Source organism: Melitaea cinxia, chromosome 11 (genome assembly GCF_905220565.1).
Source record: "Melitaea cinxia chromosome 11, ilMelCinx1.1, whole genome shotgun sequence".
NCBI lineage: Eukaryota > Metazoa > Arthropoda > Insecta > Lepidoptera > Nymphalidae > Melitaea > Melitaea cinxia.
In genome coordinates, this window is record NC_059404.1 from 8,786,477 (window position 1) to 8,810,098 (window position 23,622).

Sequence of the window (23,622 nt, forward strand, 5' to 3'; positions counted from 1 at the left end):
GATTTTGTAAATAAATTTTAATGTAACTAATTCTAAATTAATAATGATGTTTTATTTTCCGTTATATACCTATTGTTTTTTACTGTACACAAAATGATTTATTGAATGCAGCCTTCTAAAGACAATTGATTATACACAACAATTGTTCTTATCCTTGACCTCCTTCTTAGACGTATGAATGTATAATTAGTGTAAAAAATTGAACCTGGGCGATTGTTACTTGATCGAATCATTCAACAAAAATTACATCAGAGCAAAGTATTGCATTATGTACCTATACATATAATAAGGATACTCATACGATTACGTTACAATATATTAAAACTTGGTTGAAATTTTAGGAGTGTATAGAAATTAATATTAATGTCTCACTTACTTCAACCTAATACAGTCTACTGCTAGACATAGGCCTCCACAAGTTCGCGCCAAAATCTCTCGTAGGATACTTTTCAGAAGTTTAACTTCTACCGTGTGTGAATTGCACACACACACACACATTTTTTATTTATTATTAAACAATACATTAATATTGGTCACCAACCCGCCTGCCCAGCATGGTGACTATCTATGGGCAACACAAACGAGTTCGCGCCATTTTTGGCGCGAACTTATGGAGGCCTATGTCCAGCAGTGGACTGCAATAGGCTGCAGTGATGATGATGATGATCATGATAAAATACTGTGTACTGTATTCTATCTCATTCGCTCCTATATAATTATGTGTTTGTTTTCCTTATTGTAATGCATTTTCGTTTCATCGAGTTTCAAATCACAACGGTTCTAAGGAAATTTCCCTTCGATATATAAATAATAATATGATAAACACAATATGCATATAAAAAAGAACTATTTTGAAAAAATATTAACAAACGCAGTATAAACACGAGAAGAAACAAAATTGTAACTTTAAGCTTCTGACTGCACAAAGTAAATGTCTCCTTTCTAGGTTATGGTATTCGCATGTACAAATTACACAAGCGATTTTGCAATTGCCTCAGATTAAATTTAAAGCTTGTATTAAAAATAAATTAATATCCAAAGCTTATTATTCGTTGCAGAATTATATAAATTATAAATATTTGTAGATTTAGGGACACAAAACACAGTTTTTTTTAAAGTAACTGCGGAGTTCCTTAACGATTCTTCTCTGAAGAATCTACATTTCAAGCCGAAGATAGTTTCACGTTTAACGATACTTAAAATTTTAATTTGTAGATCAACGATTCAAAATTGCTTTTAAAGCCTATTTCAATAAAGTTATTTTTTATTTTGAATTTAATTATTCATACTTTATAAACAAAATTAAAAATATTTTACATTACCTTATTAGTTATATGTTGCTGTGTGGTTACGACATTAAGAATATAGCCACCCCCTCTCTTCCTGTGGGTGTCGTAAAAGGCGACTAAGGGATAACACAATTTCACTACTACCTCGGAACTTAAAAAACCGACCGATGGCGGGGTAACCATCCGACTGCTGGCTTTTTTTTTATTCTTACTGCCGTAACCACACAGTCATTAGTTACAAACGATTACATTAAACGAGAATAGAAAGAGAGGTACAAATCTTATTTTTAAACCTTTATGTAATGAAATAATCTAGGATATAATTACTGGGATATTGAATTTACATCAATCATCACATCAGAATTTACACCAATGGTCACATGTTTGTTTCCAGACGTTATATAAAATTGTACAAAGGTACATAATTTGTTTATCTAATGTATGTATTTGTATGTTTCGGTTCTTGTATATAAAAAAAACGCGACACAAGACACTATCCTACACCTAAAATATTTTGCCTCGTCCCTATCAATCAAATGTAAAACAATTAATTGTTTCTAAAAGTAAAAAGTGATGCAGTAAAGTCAAAAAATTGTGTTATAAATATTATAAACAATAAAATACAGTCAACACTAATGCCAAACTAAGTTTATGAACAACAGAAAGCAATAATTTATCTAATTCAATCCATCTTTATTTGTTTAGCTAATAACATCAAATTGTCGTAGCTTATGAATGAAACAATTAATTGAGATAATACAAGCAAACATCAATTTTTTTTGCTTTGATATAACTTTAGCAATAGTTCTTCTAAATATACATATATTTTGTGTAGATTTAATTTATTACGTTATTTAAAATATAATTAGAGGAATTTGGAGTGCTATTTTTATTAAATATTATATAATTCAATAAAAAGGTCTTAACTTATCTAATACTAGCCGACCCGTGCCCACTTCGTTGGGCGTTAATTATTATTTTTGTGATGCAAATATATAGTAAAGTTTTCATGTCGCTCGCATTTCTGCGACTTGATTTACATATGTTGATTTACATATATTTTTCACTGAATTTTTGTTCAGTAACAATAAAATATATTTAATAATAAAATATATTACTCTTGAATAGTGTAGCTTTCTGTTAATGAAAGAATTTTCATGATTGGATCAGTTTTTGCGAAGATTACCCCCTACAAACAAAAAAAGCTAGAAACTTTACCTCTTTTTAATATTACTACAAGTAAAAAACAAGGAAGAAAATTGAAGTTTTGAGCCGATTAAAAAAAAAAGTACACATACTCGTACATTTCAAAAGCAACCCAAGTCCTTAAATTGAAGCTATAATTTTACTATTAAAAGAGTCCATTAAGTTGGTGCTATATTCTAATTTATAATAACAAGAACGATAGGTGCTGTGCTTTATATATTACATACACAAGTGTTTAACAAATAACGCTCTACAGAGCACGCCTAATGATGTTCAAAAAATATAAAGTAAAAATATTGGTATGTATCTAATTAGTATTATTATATTCTTGCGTTGAGGTTGTATATTCGATATTTATTGTAACGAATCTTTCCTTATAAGTTGCATTTCGCCGTTTTTTAGTCTCTATCCTTCTTTAATAAACCGGCGTTCTTATTGCAAGAACTAATTTTCAAAAATAAATAGAAATGATTTACGCTCTTATTAACAAACTTATAGTTTTATGGTGTATTTATATTTGAAAACATGATAAATATATATTGATAAATAAAAGTCAAAACCTAAAAAAAAAAAATTGAATGTTTATTCTTTTGTATTGCGCATAATAAGTTTTTAAAGTACTTCATATTCCTAACTAAAATTATAAAAAAAAAAACGTACAAATTTCAGTACTACCATCAGAAGACACTGAAGTTTGTTGTTTGCTTCTTGGAAAATGATCGTTACGTTCCTTCAAAATAACTAAAATTAAATTTTAAATTTACTCTTCGTTTCACGTCTGCTCAGGAAAAATACAAAGTAAATACTTTCCTGCTATTTATTATTTAATAAGTACTCACAGACTATTTTATCACACGGACAGTTTATATTGAGGTTGGGTTTTCTTGAAAATAAAACTCTTCCTCGAAAAACTTTTAGCCGTAGCAAAGTAGTATTTTTAATAAATAAAAGCCACGAGTTCTTACGATGCCTAACTTATCTTGTTATGTATATAAATTTAAAATAAATTATTTTATAGTTAAACTAAAACTTATTGTTTTGGTAGTATAGTTAATTACCGCGACTTTAAAAAAAGCTATTAATATTACTATTCAAAAGTTCTTTTGAATCATTGCTCTAAAGCACACTGTTCATCTATCTTCTATCTTTACTAATAATTGGAGAGCCGTTTTTTTTTGTACGGTTATACTGCGAAAACTACTGAACCGATCGGAATAATACTTATACCATAAGATGCAGCGGAGAAGGTATTAGTATATCATAATTATGATGGTGACTATATGCCTTTTATAAAAATATGGACAGACAGAGGTCGCTAGTTTTATTTAAAATAATAAATATTAACTTTTTGTATTCCTAGTTTACTTTATTATGATTCTTCTTCGTACACATTTTCAGCCGCTTTTCAAGCTTTATTTATACGACTACAGACAATCTTCGAACAAAAAGTTTCACGGTCTAATAATAAGAATCAGTTCCGTGGATGAGGCGGTTGAAGCAGAATTCCTTTTTCGCCTGTGATGAATTAATGTAACTTTTTTTTTACAAAAAAAAAAAACAATTATATATTATGTTACTGTAAGATAAGGAATATTATTACTTATAACGGCTCGATTCGAAGGTGATTTTAAATAATAGAAGAAATGAAAAACAGTAACAATTTTAACAATAATTTTTTTATAATAATTTTAAAGAAAAAACAAATTGAAGTCAGTAGAAGCCGGCAGAGTGTGGGCATAATTTTATTTTATTTTATTTTATTGAGAATAAAGGAATTTTTACTGCTTTCTTTCCAATCAAGTAGCTGGAGGGTACTCACTGTCACTTTCGATCCAAACCAGACGGTTCCGGCCGGACCGGTTTATTTAGCGATTTACAAAATTAACCATAACTTCAAAAATAATTCGAATTCCTGTAAGCCTTCTTAGACGCTTATTCGTGAAGGTATAAATTTTGCAACCCCCTTAATTGTGTATCAATGTACTGTAATATGGTTTACTAATTACATTTCTAAACATGAAATTTGTAATTAGCTATTGCTAGTACATAAATAAATTATAATTATGTTTGCTCGCAAACGAAAAAAAAATCGACTACAATTACAACGATAAGTAATGCAACGTAATTCAATGAAAAAGTAGTTAAGTAAATACGCGTTATCAACGATTACTTAAAAATTAGTGATCAGATGTCGATCAAATTTAAATAGGACTAGGAAACCAGTAAAAAGTTCTGAAGTTTATAGAAAAAAAAAATACAATAGAATTAAGAATCTCCTCCTTTTTTTGGACGTTATATTTAATAAACTCATTGTATCATGCCCTTCCACGAACCCTATAATTATGGAAACGTAACAAGTTGCCAACTAACTGCTGCCTTTGAAATATACAGGCCGAAGACGGGCAGCAGCGTCTTCGGTGCGACAAGCCAAAAGCCAGTACTGCGGTCACCAACCCGCCTGCCCAGCGTGGTGACTATGGGCAAAACACATGAGTTCACGTTATTTTTGGCGTAAACTTGTGGAGGCCTATGTCCAGCAGTGGACTGTATGGGCTGTAATGATGAACAAGTTGCCATAAATATTAACGGTTATTGCTTGACTTCAGTATAATATCGACGGTCACCTATACGTAATTTATTATTAGGTACTATAATATTATAAAAGCGAAATTTGCTTATTTTGTGGTAGAAATTTACAATTTCTGAACCTATTATATTTTTTCGTCATCAAAAAGTTGTCATCCAAAAGTAATAGGGTCAGTAACCATTCATTTCGTCATGGGGGAAATCCTGTGGGAGGCCTGGAAAGAACAACTAAAAAAAATAGCTTAGACGAAGTTTTAGTTTATTTAGAACCTCTTTTTTTTTAATTATATTTGACTGGTTCGTTGGCACAATTGACAGACCCTGTTTTCCACTCCAGAGTTGAGGATTTATTTTCCGCACCGTTTCAGAGTGAAATAAATGTTAATTAATATATTTATGTTTTATGTATTAATTATATATCCATGTATAGTAAAAAATTAGATATGCATCTTTATCAGCCAACTGTTACCTAAAAGAAATGGCATTTAAATTTCACAATGATTTCTTTTTTTTAATTTGCAAATCATTTATTATTTTTTTGTAGTAATCTTATTGTATCTTCCTAACCTACTTTCTGACCTTGCTATGTAATAATACCTAAAAATCATTTTTCGGTGATACTCTATACTCGTTCAAAAACGAGGTAAATATTTTTTTTGCAAGGTGACATGACTCGGTTAAAAATTCGTGATCGTGGTCGTGATATTTTTCAAGTACCCCTTTGTCAGTAATGAATTACTAGAAGCATTCAACGCTATTTTTCAGACTGTGATTTCAGTGCGATTGTATCGAATTTTACCATTCGTTTTCAGTACACTTTTTTGTGAATATTTGACGTATCTACAGTTATATATCTACAGTTATTTACGTTTGAACCTAAAACTTTCGTAAATTGGTAAAATTCAGGTAAAATTATGTGAATAGGCGAGTGGAAACAAAAAAAAAAATTAAATCTTTATTTGTCATTTGAGGATCATTTCGCTAGGATAATTATTCTAGAGCTTACTCAAAAACAAAATATAGGTGTAAAGTAATTTAACTGTATAAGTATCATTTATCACATACTTAAATAAAAATGTTTTTAAAATAAAAATAAAATGTTTACCAAAAAACTTAAGTGTAAATTGAAAGAGAGTGTTTTTTTATACAAAAGAAGATACTTAAAGTGGACCTAACCAACTTAATTTATGAATAAGAATGTTTTGAAACATTGTTTTGCACTCCTGTGTCATGATTTTTGACTTATATTATTTTTCAAAGGAGGCACAAAATTACAAAACAAGTTTTCTTGTTCGGCGTATGCACATATTGTCTAAGGAAAATATAAATAATAGAAAATCCTCTTTTTTTTGATCATTCATATTTTCTAGTTTTCTAGAGCTCCATAGAAGGTTCTTACGGAATTTATTCTATAAATATTTTTTTCTGTTGTATTTGTGTCCTAATTTTTGTATTTTATCGGACTTACAGACGTATCACAGGCTTTCATCCCTACCTGATTGATATACCCTTCATACGTACAAAGCGCTTCAAATCATTTTTTTAATGCGCACGGCCAAGGAGTGGAACTCCCTACCGGCGCGGCAGCGTCTGTATTTCCGAGTTCATCCACCCCAAAAATGTTTTAAGCGCGAGTGAACAGGCTTCTTCTGGGCGTGCTCGCTCCATCTTCGACCTCGTCTCTGCTCTAGAGCTAGACTGGGGTCAAGAGTAAGCCCATAATATAATGGAAAAAAAAATTATACACAATTATATTAAACTCCAAATACCAGTAGCGTACACACTATTCAGGATTTATGTGAAAATTGTTCTAATTTTGTGATATAATCAAATGACGTAAAAAGTATTGGTTCGGTTTTAAAGGTAAATCGGATAGATAAAATCTCTCATCAAAAAGCGGACTAGAGGGAAAAAAAGTTCGATGATTAGATCTCGAGCAAACAATTTGAAGTATCGTTTACGTATAAATTCCTTTAAATAAGTATCTTACTGTCTCCTACTTACTGTTTGAAAATTTATTGAGATATTTTTTATTAATAATAAAAACCCTCCAAACTTCTTTGAAATAAATAAAAATGTATTTGTCAACAATCATTGGAACGGCTGCAGCGTGAGGAAATAAACTTCGACTTTTTTCCTACATGGAGTCCCAGCAGTGGGATATTACAGGCTGAATCAATCAATATATCATATTTAATTTACTTGGTGAGTGGTGTGTAACGACCGAGCAACAAAAAGTCCCTTTTAACTCTGACGCTTGCGGGTTCAAGTCGCTTCAAGAAGAGACATAATGTAGTATCATACTGTACGAGAATAAATAATAATTTCATAAAAAAATGACTTATGAACGTAAAAAATTTTTGATCTATTTTTATATCGGACTAGTTGCAGCTGATTTGCATTAAAAGCATGATAATTTATCATTTTCCCAACAGTGCTTGTTTCTAGGCCTGTTGCCTCATTTGTATGGACCTAATCTACGTTCACTTTCTACCTTGCAATATAATCGGACCAAAACATATTAAAATTAGTTTCTATTGAATTATATGACATTTCCTAACAACTTAATATTGGAGCAATCTTTTAACAAAACGAAATAAGAAATTTTTATTATATAAAACATTGGTATAAATTGCCTAACAATTATAACATGATCGTTTTACCTAATTAAGCGTGTATTTAATGGGATTATTATCAGAAAATTTAACTTTTGATTCACATCAGACTGGTATAACATTAAACGTAATATTTACAGTAACATTACAATTGAATAGTTCGGCATTAACCCGGCGTGAATGAGGTGAAATATTGTTATACCAGGAATGAGGTGGGTGAGAGATACCCGAAACATTATTGTTTAATTTTTTATATTTCGATCATTTAATCAGCTTTGTTACCTAAGATATATTAATAACAATGATTGTTCAACATGATCAGTAAATTATTATATAATATACCATCGTTAAGAACAAAAATCGTTATTTTCATTGAAATAAAAAAAGCACCTAAAATTTATATTAAAAATATTAGTTAAGGTAGTTTATCTCATTTTCGAATCAAAATGTAACGAAATTCCACCTTCTTTGGTAAATAAACATTAAACGAGTATCTTCTAAAAACCATAATATAAAAAAGGAACTGAAATGTCTTGTGGGCCACATACAAACATACACAAATAACATAATAGCACTAAACTTACACCAAAGAATAAGAACAATTACCGCACATAAAAATTGCGTGTTACATGGTTTTTCACATTTTACGGCAGTTTTTTGTTTTACTGTCTTTTTTAGTACAGCCTCTACACTTAACATATTTGTCAGTATTTTTTTGGGAGTTGATGTTGAGATTTTCCTAAGTGATTGGCAATCCTCTTTCGCATTTCCCTTTGAATATGTACGCAGACAACAGTCTGTTCTAAAGACTCTCATTTATTAGATTCAAACCTAAATTACTAAAGTCTTGGCGTTTTATGCGTGTTTTGAAACCCGAATTATTTTTTCTGTAAATGATGATATCATGTATGATAGCTGTATTGAGTATAACAGTACAAGTTGTCATAAGACAACGTTTGCTGTTGCATAAAACATCATAAGTGGCACTTAATTCGTCTGCGACATCGACTCCCGCTGTATTTTTATTGTAACATGTAATAATTTCCGGTTTTATTGCCTTTCGATTCGCCTTTATTTTTATCGTGGTGAAAAGTTGACATAGCCAGCACAACTTCACTTTTTGTTGTACGTATGACACAAGGGAATGTCTTTCTAGAAAATAAACACAGAATCCAGTTCTTTTTCTTCATAATAGGTTCTGAGAGGTCTTAAAATAAATCACAAAATACTATACACAACTATAAATCATAAAAATGTCAATTTAACATAAAAATGTAACACCGACTACGAGGTCGGATTTGATGTACCCCAGTCTTTCCAAATTTTCATTTTTTTAAAGTAGTGGTTAGTCCTTTGAAAGTTATAATTGTTGTAAGCAATATAAATATATTTATAATTTAAAAGAGATAGATTTCAGTATAACGTATTATAAAACTTATGATAAATAATAACAAACAATAAATAAATGTGCCAAAGTTTATCTTTTATTATTGTCAATATAATAATGGCCTTGTAAAGGAGGTTAAAGTACAGATCACATATTTGTTCATTGTTTGATTTATAAAATATTTTACAATAACGTTACGACTTACAAAGAAATAAATAATAAAACGTAGTTGGAGTAAATTAATTTTACAAGAGTTTTTTACCGTTAAGTTATTGATAGTATATATATATATATATATTGTATTAGTAGCAAAACCGACCCTTAATAGAACCTTTTCACTAGAAATAACTAACACGTTTAGTAGAGTTTCATTTTGTATAGAAAAACAAATTAGAACTTTTTTTTACTAGATAACGTTTTGTCCGATGGTTAAAAACCTTTAAATTATACTATTATCAAACGCTCTGACGCATAATGTAAATTTTATGATGTTCAAGTACAAATTTTAAGGCTATCTATTATTACCGAGACCGAGTACTGATAAATAATCAGCAAATCGTTAAAGTTTTTTCCTGTTATCTTAGTTTATTAAATCACTTAATGTTAACTAAAATAATTTAAATGAATAAAATAATAGTTTTTAAAGAAGCGCATATCATGTATTTATTATTTATTTCTATCTATTGACACGAAAAATAAAAGGGTATTTTGACCTTTGTGGTATAAAGTTGTACTAATTTCTTAAAATAATAAGTCCTCTTAAAATATAACATTAAATAAAAAATATTTTCTGGAAATATTAAATACAGAGAACACGCGAAAATAACTCAAAAGTCGGTGCTCAATTAGTATAGACCCATTAATATCTATACATATCGCTCATCCAGAACGACAGTGTCATAATTACATTTTTGTAACTTTACAGTATTAGTATTTGAAAGTTTGGGACTAAAAATTTAGGGAAGTTCTTCATATTATCGAATTATGTTTTACATACTTGTCCAGGTTAGTTAATAAGGTAAGTTTATACATATTTATTTATTATATAAATTTGAAAAAACATACATTAAATACTGAATAAAAGAAGCACGACCTACACTTATGACATTTTGTTGAAAAAAAAAAACTTAAGTATGTAATTATGACAATGTCAATGAAGAAATAAATAGGAAATAATCGATAATAAAACATCAAAATTTAATACAAATTATTGTATTCAAGCAATATTAGAACACAAGCATAATATGCTTGCTATCAGAATTATTTATTACACAATTTCTTGTAAAAACTTTTATTAAATCTTTTCTTTTTACCATAAAAATTTTATTTATAAACTTAACAAAATTAAGAGATCAAACAAAATTACTTATCAATGAAATTAAACTTTCCTCTTCAAAAGAATACAATATAATAGTTAAATATTATTAATACAACACTTGCTTACAAGTCAGTTATTAAAAAGTTTCACGTAAATCTTTATTTTTTACAATCACAAAAATATTTATTTAAACTTAACAAAATTAAGTACAGAGATAAAAAAGGTACAGTCTAATAATACCTATCAAATGAACGAAATTACACTCTTCAGAACCATATAGGAGATAGAATAGTTAAAACATGATTAAAACAGCATAACAGTTTTTTTTTTGGAGTGTCAGATAAATCTTTTTTTGTTAGTATATTTTTCTTTTCTAAAATTAACAAAATTAAGTAAGAGATCAAAATTACGTACAATATTAATAGTATTGTAATTTCTTTAAAACAGTCTAAACAATTTTACCTTAAATGAAATAAACATTAAAAAGAAAAATAAAATATTTTAAATTATAGCAAAATAACTTAAACCTCCTTATTCATAAAAACAGTAACAGTTTAAATAGTATATAAATATATATATAAATAATCTTTTCTCTTTGCGCATAATTATTTGATGGCGTTACAGTCTAAAATATTGTTTTATTATTTTTAGGAGTTTAAAAGATTTGGAATCTGTAGCTGTATTAAAAAATAGATTGATAAAATGCCTCATAGTATTTAGGTATTATATTAGTGTTAATCAAATGCCTCAAATCTTCATTTTTGCGTTCGGAAATACAAATGCGAGCATTATACGCTTTTTTCAGAGTAATATTGCTGGATGGGTGTCTTTGGTTGCGTCTTTTAGATGAATGAATATCGCATTGGGACCATTGTGCTTCTTTGTCGTAAGATGTTTTGTATATATAAACATTAGATCCTTTCTCAAATTTAATGACTCGGATTTCTGACAGTTTGATGATATCGCCATCCAGGTTTTTATTAAAATTTACACCTAAATCATCAGTTAATGCTTTCCAGTCGTAAAAGTCCGTGTAATCCATTTCGTGAACGAGGTAAGGATTTCCCTTTTTTCTAGCATTTCTAATTATTTGTACGTATTGATCGGGTACGTAAATTGGACCAGATTTTTTTGCACTTTTTATAGCCCTTTCTATGATAGAATGTGCATTATCCCCTTCGTTTTGAGTATGTCCCCGGACTAAGAATTTGTGGGTTAATGATTTTATTGGCAACGTTTTTACTGCATATGCATACATGCTAAATATGAAACGGTTCTTTTGTTGGCCGCAGCAGTTGTCCGAATAAAACACAATATCCATGCTAGGACTTTCCAGAGCGATCTTTTCTAAAAATTTAAAAATACAAGTCCCAATTTCTACTGCGCCGCGGTTACCGAGTCCTTCGTGCCAAAAATAACAATCAGTACTTTTACTCTTCACATCCGTCACAGTAAAGTTCAAACAATTTAATTTTGATTTGTAAAAAAATGCAGATGATTCTCCTAATGGCACCGGCATTACTGCTTGCAAGTCATATATAGCAACTAAAGTGTTACTGTCAGGTTCTTTGCAGATCTTTATATCCTTTGACTTTTCTTCGCGACTTAGTTGTTTTTCTTTTTGATGAGAATTATATTCTGGAAGTAGTTTGTCTTTTTCTTCACCAACAGCATTTTGAAAGGACATACAGAGATCGCACTGATCCTTTTTTGGCACGAAGAAAGAAATATTAAATTTTGTGTTAAAAACGTACGCGTAAGTATCGTAACTAGCAGCTTCTTTATTTAGCTGAACACGCTGTTCTACGTAATTGCGATGCATTTCAGCGATCGTTAAACCTCCATCTATGAATTCTCTAGAGGTATTTGCTCTTAAATAATGAGATTCAATTCGCGGAATTGAATTAATATGATTTTCAATAGATAGCAAAATTTCTGGGTCAGTTGTTTTACGATTCTTATGTTTACCTCTATTGTCTACTGGTGCCATGCTGGAACTAGACTGTAATGCCTCAATAACTGTTCGAAGAGTCCTTTCACTTATATCTAAAGTATTCACTAAGAACCTTTTACAAATTTTTATGCTTTGACCATTTTTGAGAAATGAAAATGAACAATTAGGTTTTCTGGGCTTTTCAACATTCTTAACGCGACGGCATGAAATATTTGAAAGTTGTACACATGACCACAAAAAATCTCTTTGCCGTTGAAGTGACGCCAAATTCCAGTAACTTTCAAATATTTCTTTTCTCATCTCATCACTAAATTTCGTACGACATTGCAATCTACAATTACATGGAGGTTTCATTACCTTTGCATCGACTTTTTTTCCTGATCGCGAAATATACTCCTTCCCTGAGTTTTTTATCCTTTTTAATACATTTTTTTTCCACTTCTGTGGATTTCTATTACGCTTCTTCCCCTTTTTTGGTCTTTCTGAACTCGAGGTAGAAGATGGTCTGTCAGAAGTTGAACTGAGAGATACAGAACGCGGTCGAGGTGGCTGGTATTCATCATCACTATTATCAGGTGAAAAGTCGACACCAGATATATGTTCGTTGTCAGAAAGAGGAGGATGGTTTTCTTTATCCACAAAGAGTTCATGAGTGACACCAAGCAAAGAAGGTGAGCTTGCGTTATCACGGTCATTTCCAACAGACATCATGCCTAAGGCAGTGTAATCGCTGTTCTGAACATGTCTTAATGCATCAACAGAGATAGGTAATGATTTTTTTATCGACGACTTATGGGTACTGTCACTTGATGTTGTAGATGACGAATCATTTCCAGTAGAAGACAATGATGAAGAACGTTTACGTTTAAGGGTTGAGTTGTCTTCTTTGGTCAGTTGGTCTGTTATAGGCTTCATAACATTACTATTTGTAACTGTTTGCACAATACCTTCATTATTTGAAAATGGTAAGGGTACTCGGCCTTCTTGACCTAATTTGACGATTTGCTGGATTCTATTTGACTTGGGCATTTTCCTGAAACAATATACATTATATAAGTAAATTAAAAATAAAGAATTTAATTAAAAAAAAATAAGCAGTTATTCTAAAGTTTTGTTAATCAAGTTACTTTTACAAAGAATTCATTTTATAAATAGTTAAATAATAAAGTTATATGAATTTTTCTATTTCAGCGCATGCGTCCGTATTGATTAATTTGTGTTTTTTCTTTAAAAAAAAAAAATTAAATTAGGTGTTAATAATTTTGTTGTATTTAACTAAAATTTACGTTACCTTTATAGAAAAATTTACACTTAGAAAAGGAATTGCCAAATTAAGACGTATCAAAAATGAGTTTTTTTAAGAAAGATGTGGTTACTAATGAAAAACATAACAAAGTGTGCAATAATAAATTCAAAATAAAACGAAATTTTGCAATTAAGTCAAGCTGCGAACATTCTATAGAACCGACAAAGACACAATTCAATTGACGTCAATTGTGTCAATGTTGCACTAAAAATAAATGAAGTGATTGTCATAACTTACGATTGCGTCGTTGTAGACTCCAACACGTCTAAACACTGCGGGGCTCTCCGCGCGACTGTCAAATGCGTCAATTTTGCTACGGGATCGCACTCAAAAGAGCCGATTCACTAACGACATTAGCGACATCTATCAAAAACTATTGAAACAATAATTCTGACAATATTACACTAGAAAGTATGTACGAAATGAGATCGTTTGGAATGAAAAAGTCATTTTAGAGATTTTTGCAATTGTGACGATGTCGTTCTGGATGAGCGATATAATAAAATGGTAGGAAAGTCAAAACTGTACATTGAATATTTTTTTAAAAGAATACTTGGAATGAGATCTACAATCGATACCGAAGCAAAATATAGTTTTTAGAATTTTTGTCTGTTTGTCTGTTTGTCTGTATGTATGTCCGGGATAAACTCAAAAAGTACCGCATGGATTTACTTCAAATTTGGTACGAATATTATTAAGAAGTCGGGTCAATATATAGGCTACATATTATCATGCTATCACCTACCGGGAACGAGCAGTGAACCCTTATTTCCTCGACGCATTCTGTAACAACGTGTAATCTAACGACGCATATTTGTATGTTGTTGTTATTATGTTAATAACCATGCTATATAAGCTAGCTTCACATTATAAAAATCACGCAATATAAAGTAACTAAGCCGATTAACATAATTAAATGAATATAAGTAGACAAGACAATTTTAAAGCAGCACCATCTATGAGATTTTTCTGTAGATATGAAATGTAAAGAAGAAACGGGTAAATGAATGTTATTTTAAAAGGTATAATCGTAGGTATTTTTAGTGCTGTATAACGTTCACGCAGACGACGTCGCGGGCAGCTAGTAAATAATATAACTATATATAATAATATACATTATAATCTCTCTATTAGTATAGACGTTAAGTACCTGGGTAGAATATATTTACATAGTTCTCGGCCTCGCTATCTACTGTTAAAGAGTACGTGATGCCTCATAAATGTTTAGGATTTAATATAACATTCCTTAACAAACATTTTAGTAGATTGAGTTTTGTACAACATCGTATATGGTACCGGAATAAATTATTTAATAATTATTTGTTTTTATATCTTCCATGTACTGTGTGTATTTAATACTCATATGGATACATTTTTTTATCACTATACAGCAGATGAAATATTTTCAACTAGAAAGCTATGAAGAAACACGAAATTATACGAGATATATGGAAGACAATTTAATGGTGAAACGTGAACTCTGCATTGCCATTACGAAAATAAAATTGTGATAACAAAGGTGACATTTCATAACATGCTTTTGAATGAAATTTTATTAATTGTAGAAATATTGTATTTTTGACTGGGTTTGTATGTAACCGAAACCATACGTGATATACTAAATTTCACAAAAAACCAAATTCATTTTATCAAAAAATAAATGTAGAAAAAAACCTTTTGTTTGTCAAAGCTGCTTTAGCAGTGGGCAATTGCGCGAATTTTCCCTTCTAAGTGTTCTAGTTTTTTATTGGTCTCAAAAATTATCGACTCTACTTTATAGAGCTACAAATATTTTACTATTGTACTAGTAAGTAATAAAAGTTAAAAGAAATATAAAAAGTTCATGCTCTTAAATTACTCGACAAATACTTAAACACGAAATTTCCTTCTTCGTCAATTCAGTCACGGTGACCGTTATTTATGAGATTGTTATTTGTGATATCGTTAATATTACACTAATCGGAACAATTTGTTACAACTTACTACGTTTAATAAACAATTAACCTAATTTACATATCCGGCTTCCGTTACTTTTTAATTGATACACTTTAACCATGTTGTAATCTGATTAGTCATATAACGACTTGATAGTAGAGTTTATTTTATAAAAAGAGAAAAGATTTAAAAATAGGGGTTGATCGTAGAGGATTGAAAATTTAGGGTTGTATGTATTTTTCAATGTTGTATCATAAAAAAATAATAATTTATTTTAAATAAAAAAATTAGGGTTGAAATACCCTTAACATTTAGGAGGATGAAAAATAGATGTTGTTCGATTCTCAGACCTACCCAAAAAATGCACACAAAATTTCACGAGAATCGGTCAAGCCGTTTCGGAGGAGTTTAACTACAAACACCGCGACACGAGAATTTTATATATTAGATAGCTTTAAAAATTATTTTGTGTAAGTCTTTAAAATTTAAAATGTATTACACGATACCAGTTTCTACTTTTTGTGAGCTTCTGTGTCAAAATATAAACCCTTACAATATCTATATTTGTATTTCTTGGAATCTACTACAGTAATTAATAAAAATGTACTTATTTCTAAAACTTTGTGATATGCATCAACGTGAAATCAAATCGTTCGAAAATAACCAAATCATGAGTCAAATAATTGTGTTTGCTCGCAAACGAAGAAAAACCGACTTCAATTACATCGACAAGTAATACAACGTAGATCGACGAAAAAATAATCAAGCAACTACGCGTTATCAAAGATTACTTAAAAAGTAGTTATCAGATCTCGATAAAATTTATATGTGACCATATGATAAACATCAGCTTTCGATTAAATTAAAAATTATCAAAATCGGTACACCCAATAAAAAGTTATTACAGATTTTCGAGAGTTTCCCTCGATTTCTCTGGGATCCCATCATCAGATCCTGGTTTCCTTTAAAACTAGTTGTTAGATCTCAAATAAATTTAAATGGGACCAATTGGCACACACCACCTTTCGATTAAAACAAAGTTTGTCGAAATCAGTCTACCCGGTCAAAAGTTCTGATGTAACATACATAAAAAAAAAATACAGTCGAATTAAGAACCTCCTCCTTTTTTGGAAGTCGGTTAATAAAGATATGGGCCTTCATAATTAAAAGAACTACTGTCTAAAGCTTAATTATAGAAATTAATTTAAAAATAACTTTTTAAATTTTTTTTATAACCTATTTATGGATATTTAGCATATCCATAAATCATCTTTAGCATCTTCTCTTGAATGTTTTTTTTTTTTTGTAGTAAACTATCTTGATGTGAAGACCTATCATTAGCTTCCTGTTGTTTATTAATATTGGTAAGTATTGATATATCTGCTGTTGGTTTTCCAAATATTAAATAAATAAATAATTTTAAAGCAGAAGAAAGCTGGCAGACAATGTTGGTACTCATTCTTTGTAGCCGCCTGTCTCTCACATAATTGTATCCCACGATAGACGTAAGTAACTTGAGTTTTTTAAGTTTCAAGTTACGTAGTACGACTCTGCAGTCGCTAATTCAATTCTATAGCAATTAATAAAAGATTACTCGATTTTTATATTTCAATGTACAAAACGAAAAAAAAATCAGCTGCAAAACATTTTAAGTTTTGTCTTTAACTTAAAAAAATTATATGTGTGAGTAATAGATTACGTCAAATGTCAACCCTGTTAAATCCTATTTAACGTTCACCTTGTAAAAAAATTAAAAATCCCTTTGCATGTATCTCGTAGACTGAAGTTACGTGTGCGAAATTATTATAAATAGTCGTGAAAATGGCAATTAAAATTTTATTCGGACTTATATACTTAGCAAAAGTCTATTTAGTTATAAATTTCCTTTGTGTATCAAAGGGCATATTCAAATAAAACTTTAAAAATTGTTATGTATTTCATTGAAAGAAAAAAATATTATAAATACGGTACAGGAAATGATTATAAAAAAGTTTTTAAAGTTTGTACGAAAATGAGAAAAAATCTTTTTTTTTTTCTGTCAATACGAAATTAATTATGAACGTGAGATCCCGAGGTTGCTTTTACTCAGACTGAATGAATACCCACGCCCTAAACCTTTTAACTTTCTGTAACAGCTACTTGTATGGGAAAAATTGTTTTGCGAAACAAAATTAATACTTATACATAATATCGATGATCCAGTTTCCATAATATTAATTTGCATAACATCCTGTTCATCGTCATTCATGTAGTTATTACATGAGTATATCGCATGAACTCCTTATACACTTATACGGGTAAATAAATCTGATGAAATATGAATTTACTACTACGTTTGTCAGATTCAGTAATTGACATATTAAAAATGGTTTAATTTTAGTATATTTTTTCTTATATATTATTAAAAAAATGTAATTTTTTTGTATAATTCTGTCACATTATTGTTACTAAGTAAAACTAAAAAAATGTATATAAATAAGTGACTAATTATAATACAAATCATTTTCGCTCAGGATATTGACAAGAGTTCTAGTATCATTTCCTTATTGAACTGGAATCCTGATTCAATTAATTGTGTTTGCTCGTAAACGAAAAAAAAAATACCGAATTCAATTTATGTTAACAATTAATACAACATAGGTAGGTAGTCGAAAAATATTCAATTAAATGCGCATTTTTAATAACTGTGCAAACAAAAAAAATGAATTCAATTACATCGACAAGTAATACAACGTAAGTAGACGAAAAAAATTAACAAACGCACTAGTCGTCACTACGATTTTCGAAGGTTCCTCTCGATTTCTCTGGGATGCCATCATCAGATCCTAGTTTACTTATACTACCCTTGAGATATCTCCTTTTCAACAAAAAAAAAAAAGAATTGTCAAAATCGGTTCATAAACGACGAAGTTATCAGCGAACATACATAAAATAATTGTGTTTGCAGGCAAACGAAAAAAACCGACTTCAATTATTTCGACAATTTATACAACGTAGGTAGACTAAAAAATTAGTCAAGTAAATACGCATTATCAAAGTTGAAATTTAAATGTAACCACATGATAAACATCGGCTTTCGATTAAATTTACCCAGTAAAAAGTTATGGGGATTTTCGAGTTTCCCTCGATTTCTCTGGGATCCCATCACCAGATCCCGGTTTCCTTATCTGAACTTTCTAACAAAAAAATAATTATCAAAATCGGTTCATAAACGACGAAGTTATCCCCGAACATACATAAAAATATATATGTACGGTCGAATTGAGTAACCTCCTCCTTTTTTTGAAGTCGGTTAAAAATATATAATTATATACGGTCAAATTGAGAAACCTCCTCCTTTTTTAAAGTCGATTAAAAATAGCTAAAAAAAATAGTTATCAGGTCTCGATCAAATTTAAAAGAGACCACTCGGCAAGAACCGGTTTTCGATTAATATCAGAATCAGCAATGTCGATACACCTAGTAAAAATTTATGAGGAAACACACGCAAAAAAAAAATTCTTCCAAAAACAACCTTTTTATTTAGTTTTGAAATTGGTTAAAGGAAGAGATGAAATTTATAATAATGAGGTAAAGAGTTTAAAAGTGATTACGTTTTGAAGCCTTAATTACATTCTAAAAACAGGGTTCTTCTTTACCATATAAATGTTATTGAAGGCAAACTGTCTACGTAATGTGTCTAAAAAAGAATTATAATTTGCTGTTTTGTCCAAAATAATATAAGAAGACAGAAGTTAGGTAAATTATTATCTTAAATATTCGAAGATAGAGGTTATTTTAACAAATTTTAATTTGATAGTAATATATTCTGTATTACTTTTACGTAAGTGAAGTCTGCCTGCATAAAAACCGGTTGTACACCGGTATAGTGCGATTCTTGAATGAATAGGGGTATATCGTTCAAATTCCTTACGCGAATTGCGTCTTTAAATTTAAATAAACATTTTTTATCGTTTTTCCCACACTTCTGGAACCGGAAGGTAATTAAATTAATTGCAACTTCTAGTAACTTAGTACTACTTAATACCGACTAAAATTGAACCTAATGTGGGAATTTAATCAAAATAAATTGCTTATACTTAATTATTAAGCAAATTATCTGACAGAAGCTGTATACATATAAAAATGACAGAAAGAAAGGGCTAAATATTAAAACGTGACGTTAGTTTAATATGGATTGGCAAGTGCAATTGCGAATTTCTCTCAAGACAAGTTTCCTTAAGATGTGTCATAAGCACCGAGTGAGAGGTAAATTTAGCACTAAATAATTACTTAAAAAATTAACGATGCTGGCCTGGATTTAAACGCGCGATCTTTCAGTTAAATGCTATGTTTACTTTCTTGAGCCATTTCTCTTAATTATCCACTGCTATAATACAATGGAAGAAAATTTTGAAATAGAGTATAGTTTTAATATCAATAATATTACCCTAATAGCGAACGAAACTTCTAGCAACTATGTAAGAAAAATTACAAAAATCTAATAATAATATAATTCATCCAAGAAAGGCTTTTGCAAAAGTAGTAATTGTTGTATCGTGTCACCCACTTTCAATAAGATCTAAACAGCTTTATATCTATTGAAAAAGTTCACTGCCAAGCACGTTTCTGATGTTTGATTTCATTTCAACCTTTATCCTATTTGAACTTTTCCAAGATTGAGTGCCTTATAAACCCTTCGAGTTCTGTCAAACTTTCATTCAGGCACGAATAGTCTATTTCGAAAATAGCAGTAAATAAAACCTTTTGATAAATACTGAACAACACCCTCGAGAATATTTCTATGTAAATATCTAATAATATACAATCAGGTCTTTCATACATAAAATGGCGATTCCAAGCCAGTTAGTATATAGTATGTAATGGCATTCCTACCAATACATTCTAGATATATCATCATATCTTTTTTAATAACATAGCAATATTGCTAACATACATATCTAAAATATATTTCAGCTATATAGAAGAGGTCTTGCCCAGTAATAGCACGTTCACAGACTTCATTTTTCATCGATTCATATAACCAACATGATCTTTTTATCACTAATGAATCTACACAAACGTGGATAAATATTTAGGCTAATTTAAATTAAGGTAATCCTGGTCATAAATATAGTTCTTAATTGCTGTTGTTTGTTGTTTGAGTATTAAAATATTTTCAGGTACTATGTGTAATTTACCTAACATTAGGTTTAATTGTTAAAGATCAATTAAAATATTATTAGATTCAAATAAAAGTAAAAATGTTTAATTCGTCTCCCAAGTGAGCAGACGATAAAATAGAAAAAGCATACTTTTAACATTTTCGTTTCATAATAGCTCTTTCAGAAAAACTATTTTGTGTTATGTTATATATCTAACGAAGGTTTAAAAAATAAAGCTTAGCGTAGGAAGACTGAATTAATATTTACTTTGTTGACGTGTTTTTCAATTTAAATTCTATGCGACTGACCCTCGGGGTTATCCATAACCTGTCAAAATTTGAAAGTTTCATTTATTCGGGCACCGCGACTTCAAACAAATTTCGGAAGGTTTTTGTGCAACAAGTTCTTTGTGTAAATGGTAAGTTTTCGCAGTTGTCTCTACTTGTGTTGTATTTATGTCAAAAACAACTAATTCTTAATTTTATTCTATTAACATATGTAATCAAATGCGTAATACTTATCTTTATTTTATAATGTTGCTTTTTTATACTGTTATAAAGACAAAGTTACATACCCAGGTTTCTGGAATAATGACCACATTTAGCATAGAAACCACGCAACTATAATATTATACAAGTACTCGTCAATTTATAAAATGTAGAATTAAAGGAATTGAAGCAGTTAGTATTTCAAAATTTTGTATTTCAAGCTCCATGACGTTGTAGTATAATCCTAAGGTTTATAGATGTAAGAAAGTAAGTTGTTCACATAAAATGGAAACACAATTTAGCATTTAAAATCACTTGAATTTTAAAAACAACTCTTATACAAGAATTCGTCTTAGCGCAATAATTGGTAGCACAAAGCACATCCTTCGTCCTTGACACTGGCTCTCTCGATTGAAGAATTAGAACCAATCTCTTAAGGATTGTTCATGCAGAAGGGAAGCTTAGAACCACCTGGTAAATGGATACGTAACGTTAGAGAGGGCGTTATTAAAAAATGAAAGTTACAAAAAAATATATATTCTTCTAACTTTTGAATACGTTAGTCGTCTTTCAATGTTATAAGCTTATAAGAAGATTTTTTACAGTACTGTACTGTTCATATAGTATTTATTTGATAAATTTGCAATGATTGCCTTTCTCGTTCTAAGCCTGACGAAGACCCGATTGTTTGCATTAGGCTTGTGCTTCCGTTTCAAAATGAGAAAAACATTTCAATTGTGAACGTTTTCAGTAATTGTATAGCTCTTATGCGTATGTATGTTTTGTCTTTATGTAGTATGAACTACTATGGAATTTCAGATGACCTCGATTTAATTAAGAATGCTTTTTTCTGTTATTTTTACGTAAAAAATGTTTGATTGTGTGGGAAATAACAAAAAATGAGTTATGAGAAATATAACAGTCCTGTGACTTACCAATCAAAAGCTTACCTTAAACAGAACCGTATGGCATTTTAAAATATTACTATGAAAAATCTTTTTCACTTACGAATGTACTTGTAAATGTTGTCGAATGTTACGAACGTACGCATATAATATAACATTTTTAAACTATTATCACGTTATTTAATATTATAAGATGTGTGATATTTACTTTTAATAATATATATATATTTTAATTTATAATTTTTCTAGAGGTATTTTTAATGGTATGGTATACATAAAATTCTTTTCCAACGGGGAAACGAATTTTATGGTACACCCATTAAAATACAACCTAACAATTCTTACTCAAAAATAAATTCTAAAATCGTGATATGAGATCGTGATGATTGAGAGATAAGATTTGGTTCAAAGTACCGTTTTATTACTTCATCTTGATTCCGAAGACAAAGTCGGCAGAATTTATTTGATGAGTAAAATCCATAAAATAATTATTACAAAAATTTGAATATATGATTTTTGTGTAACTCTATAAAATTTAATGTCATCCGCGATTGTTTGCGCTTGCCAAGAATTTTCAATAAATGTATTATTATTTTACTTAACTTTTTAATTATTTATATTGAAGTAATTTCTATTGATTATATTTTAAAACAGCATAAAATTTCGCTTGAATCAGATTTTATTTCTTTACTTTTTCTCAAACGAAAAAAAAAATAAATCAACCAAATTTAAATTTCATTGACATGTAATACGACGTAGGTAGTCGATAATACAGTTAATTAAATTTGCGTTATAAGTATAATTAAAAAGGTACTTGTCAGATCTCGATCAAATTTAAATGGGCTTAAAACATCGACCAGCTTTTAGTATTCAAACATAAAAAAAAATACAGTGGACCTTCTCCTTTTTTTAAAGTCAATTAAAAATATATGTTGTTGAACAATGTATAGATATTTATATATTGACGTGCAAATGTATATGAGAGTCTTTATAATAGGCATATTGTTATGTGAACAGTCAATAAAAATAAAAGTTGACATTTTTATGCAGAAATTTTACCTCTCTGACGACGTTCGAAGTCGAGGTACGATCTCAATAGAAGATAATTTTAGATGAATGTCCATTCTGAGCACTAAACAAGGTTTCCAATTTTCACGGTTGAATCTCACTAACCATAATATAAAAGCCTTAAGGGTCAACAGCTGCAATGATTACAAATAAAAAAAATCGGAATTTTAGTTTTTAATTTAGAAAAATATGTAAATAACTTTCTTCAAATTTAATGAATATAAAAAATGATAACTTTTTTAACTTTATGTTTTATAGATTATCTTTTTCAGTTTATTCTATTAAAAGAAAAAGTGATGAATATTTTACTATTCTAATTTTCTTTTTAGTTGAAACATTGTTTATATTTTAGTTAGATTGTGCGAACTAATAAATTTAGTTTATTATTATACGTACACACGAAGTCACGGACTAAGCGACA

At 29.5% G+C, this 23,622-nt stretch overlaps 1 protein-coding gene across 1 annotated transcript in view; it reads right to left on the minus strand.

The window, feature by feature from the left end:
- Positions 1-13,958, minus strand: part of LOC123658053 — a 47,358-nt gene extending 33,400 nt beyond the window's left edge. Inside the window, exons 1-2 of the mRNA XM_045593535.1 lie at positions 13,899-13,958; positions 11,108-13,388 (exon numbers count right to left, since the gene is read on the minus strand). Coding sequence (XP_045449491.1) covers positions 11,108-13,384 — 2,277 coding nt within the window. The 5' untranslated portion in view covers positions 13,385-13,388; positions 13,899-13,958. The remainder of the gene's footprint in view (positions 1-11,107; positions 13,389-13,898) is intronic.
- Between the last annotated feature and the right edge of the window lie 9,664 nt (positions 13,959-23,622).